At 40.1% G+C, this 2,500-nt stretch overlaps 1 protein-coding gene across 5 annotated transcripts in view; it reads left to right on the forward strand.

The window, feature by feature from the left end:
* The window catches only part of prkd4 (protein kinase D4), a 67,203-nt gene that overhangs the window by 42,452 nt on the left and 22,251 nt on the right, over positions 1-2,500 (forward strand). For all 5 annotated transcript variants that reach the window (XR_015494857.1, NM_001177454.1, XM_087259687.1 and 2 more), the window contains 2 exon segments: positions 2,119-2,147; positions 2,498-2,500. The exon segment at positions 2,498-2,500 is cut by the window's right edge and continues 177 nt beyond it. Coding sequence is in view for 4 of the 5 variants with exons in the window: in NM_001177454.1 (NP_001170925.1) it covers positions 2,119-2,147; positions 2,498-2,500 (32 nt within the window). In the remaining variant the exon portion in view is untranslated.

Genomic DNA, 2,500 nt, shown 5'->3' on the forward strand with positions numbered 1-2,500 from the left:
TAAACTCCAGCGCAGAGTTGCGCCTCGCTTACACACTGCTTAATACACACAAGAGAGCAATAGACAAACATCTTTACATATGAAAAAATGTAAATATTAAGGATATATATAGGATATAATAAGAATAGATATAGAATATAAATATAAAGGATTAAAATATTACAAAACATTTTATTTTCTAGCCTACATAAATATGAAAAATCACTGCTTTTATGCCTTTATCTCGGGAGGCTTTTTCAGTTCATTCATAACAATCTGCTTTTGTATAATGTTATTATTATTAGCAGTATTATTTATTATATCCATATTTATATTTGTTTTATTAAAAACAAGCTTAGATTTGCCCACCGGTCAGGTTTTAGACCATATGGGGCACAGCATGTGTTTTAGGATATAACTCTGTTTTTGAGCACATTTTGCTATTATTGTTCATTTATTCGTTTGCTGGAAATTAGAACTGAATTTAGAAATAGTTTTGAAACGAATATTTGCGCTTAACAAGCGCAATTAATTATTTATAGACTAACTGATGTCTGTGCGTAAAGGTTTCTCTATCCAAGAGCGAATGTGAAAGTGATCCATTATCTCTCATTCTCACGCAGTAGATGCTCTGTTTAAGTTTTCTGTTAAAAAACTGTCAACTGTCAACTGTTTGCTTGTGAAATGCTCAGATTTTCCACTTAGACTTACTTTGCGTCCTGTAAATAGCGAATGCGCTCTTGGCGCGACGCAGCTGGGTCTTAAAGGGAATGGGAGATGAGACTCTAATTGGTTTATTCCAAGTGTGCCGCAAGCCTGCGTTTGAGTGAAGGTCTCGGCCGTTAGATCGCCCCCTGGGGGCTGGCTGCAGTACAAGTCATAAAGCCCGCCTCCTCCGTGTTAATGAAGGAGACTTGAGCCCAAATAAAAAAAATTATTACACTTGCAATAAAATGTCCCGAAAGATGGTTCTGGTCGATTAAGGCACTGATTATTGAGCTGAAATAGGTGCAGATCTTCATTTTTGTAAACAGTTTGTTTTTAGCAGTAATTTAACGCTGGGCGTGTCATCGTGATTGACAGCTGTGATTGACAGTTTCTCAAAGCAGCGCGTCTGAGCTTCGGCAGAAGACTGAAGTGTTATTATTCGATTTCTGTGTTATTTTACCATGACAACATGAGTTCAGCAGTAAACTACAGTTTCTGACATACATGATCCTGGAGGAACACTGTTTATTTGCTAAGGTCAGGGCTTTTTTCGGGCTTTATTAGTTTGCTGATACACGCCTAACCACCCAGATAGCAAAACACACTCGGACCAGTTCGGCTAGATTCTCGCCTGCCGGAGACTTCCCCCTCAGAGCTCAGACTGACTACCTCTGCTGGACCTACTCCGGATGCCTGGACTCACTGCCCTATTCCAGCCCGAGTCCATCGAGCCAGATGCGGCGGCCGAGCGAGCCGACGCTGCCGCATGCGAGCCGGAATCAGCCCGCGACGCCGCGAGTAGGTTATGCGCTGCGGTCCGGAGCTGGCGCGATTGAATATATAAAACCCTCATATTTGTTAACGTTATTACATCTATTTGTGCTGATATGACAGCAAACGCATGCTGAGAAGTTCGGGGGGCGTGGTTGATTTTACATAAAGCGTTTGGTTGGAAGCTCGACTCCGCTCATTTTCGCGGCTCCTCCTCTGGCTCCATCAGACAGTCCTTCTGCGCATGTCAAGGCTCCAATTTCAGCAGTCTTTTGCGACAGTTTGTGCCCGTCAAGCAGGCGTTTTGCCCTCAAGGCGTTCAATGGGAAAAGGGGCTGTCGCGTCGTCCATATTTTTTACAGTCATTGGTTTATTCTCAAAACACACCTATAACTCATTAAGAAAATAAACTCAACCCTTTTAGAACATACGCCTTGGCGCAAAGCGGATTTTTCCGTCCTTAAATTAGCAAAAATGCGTTCTGACACGCCCTGAAAGCGTTTGCGCCCTGCGTTTTGCGCTCTGCGCATGGACCGTCAAAATAGAGCCCCAAATCTGTTTCCTGGCAGCATTTCTAATGACTTATAACTGATGTTGTCTATTTTTCGATGTGTATGTCGTCTATGATGTGAAATATTGTTGTGTTTCTTCTCTTGTCAGGTGATGAAAAGAATGGAGACAATAGTCAGGTGGGGAAGCTGCATTGTTACTGTTAAATTATAACTTAATTAAGATACTAATATTTTTATAAATTTACATTTGCCAATTTTCACTGTGATCAAAGTTTCATTGTGTTTTTGTCTTGTTTTATATCTGTATGTTTACATAAAACTAAATAAGGTAGATTTTTTTTGTTTCATTTAAAAAATAAGAAGTATTTACATGTCTACTAGTTAAAATAAAACAAGTCTTTTCCCTTTTATTCTTCTTATTATTAAAGTGAATTTCAAGTCACATTTTTATTAAAGGTGTTAGTTTTAGGCAAACTCAATACCCCTGTGCCTGAACAGTAGCCACTGTGTTCTGCTGTGTGTTTCAGGAC

The sequence above is a fragment of the Danio rerio genome, chromosome 7 (assembly GCF_052040795.2).
Source record: "Danio rerio strain M-AB ecotype USA chromosome 7, GRCz13ab, whole genome shotgun sequence".
Taxonomy (NCBI): Eukaryota; Metazoa; Chordata; class Actinopteri; order Cypriniformes; family Danionidae; genus Danio; species Danio rerio.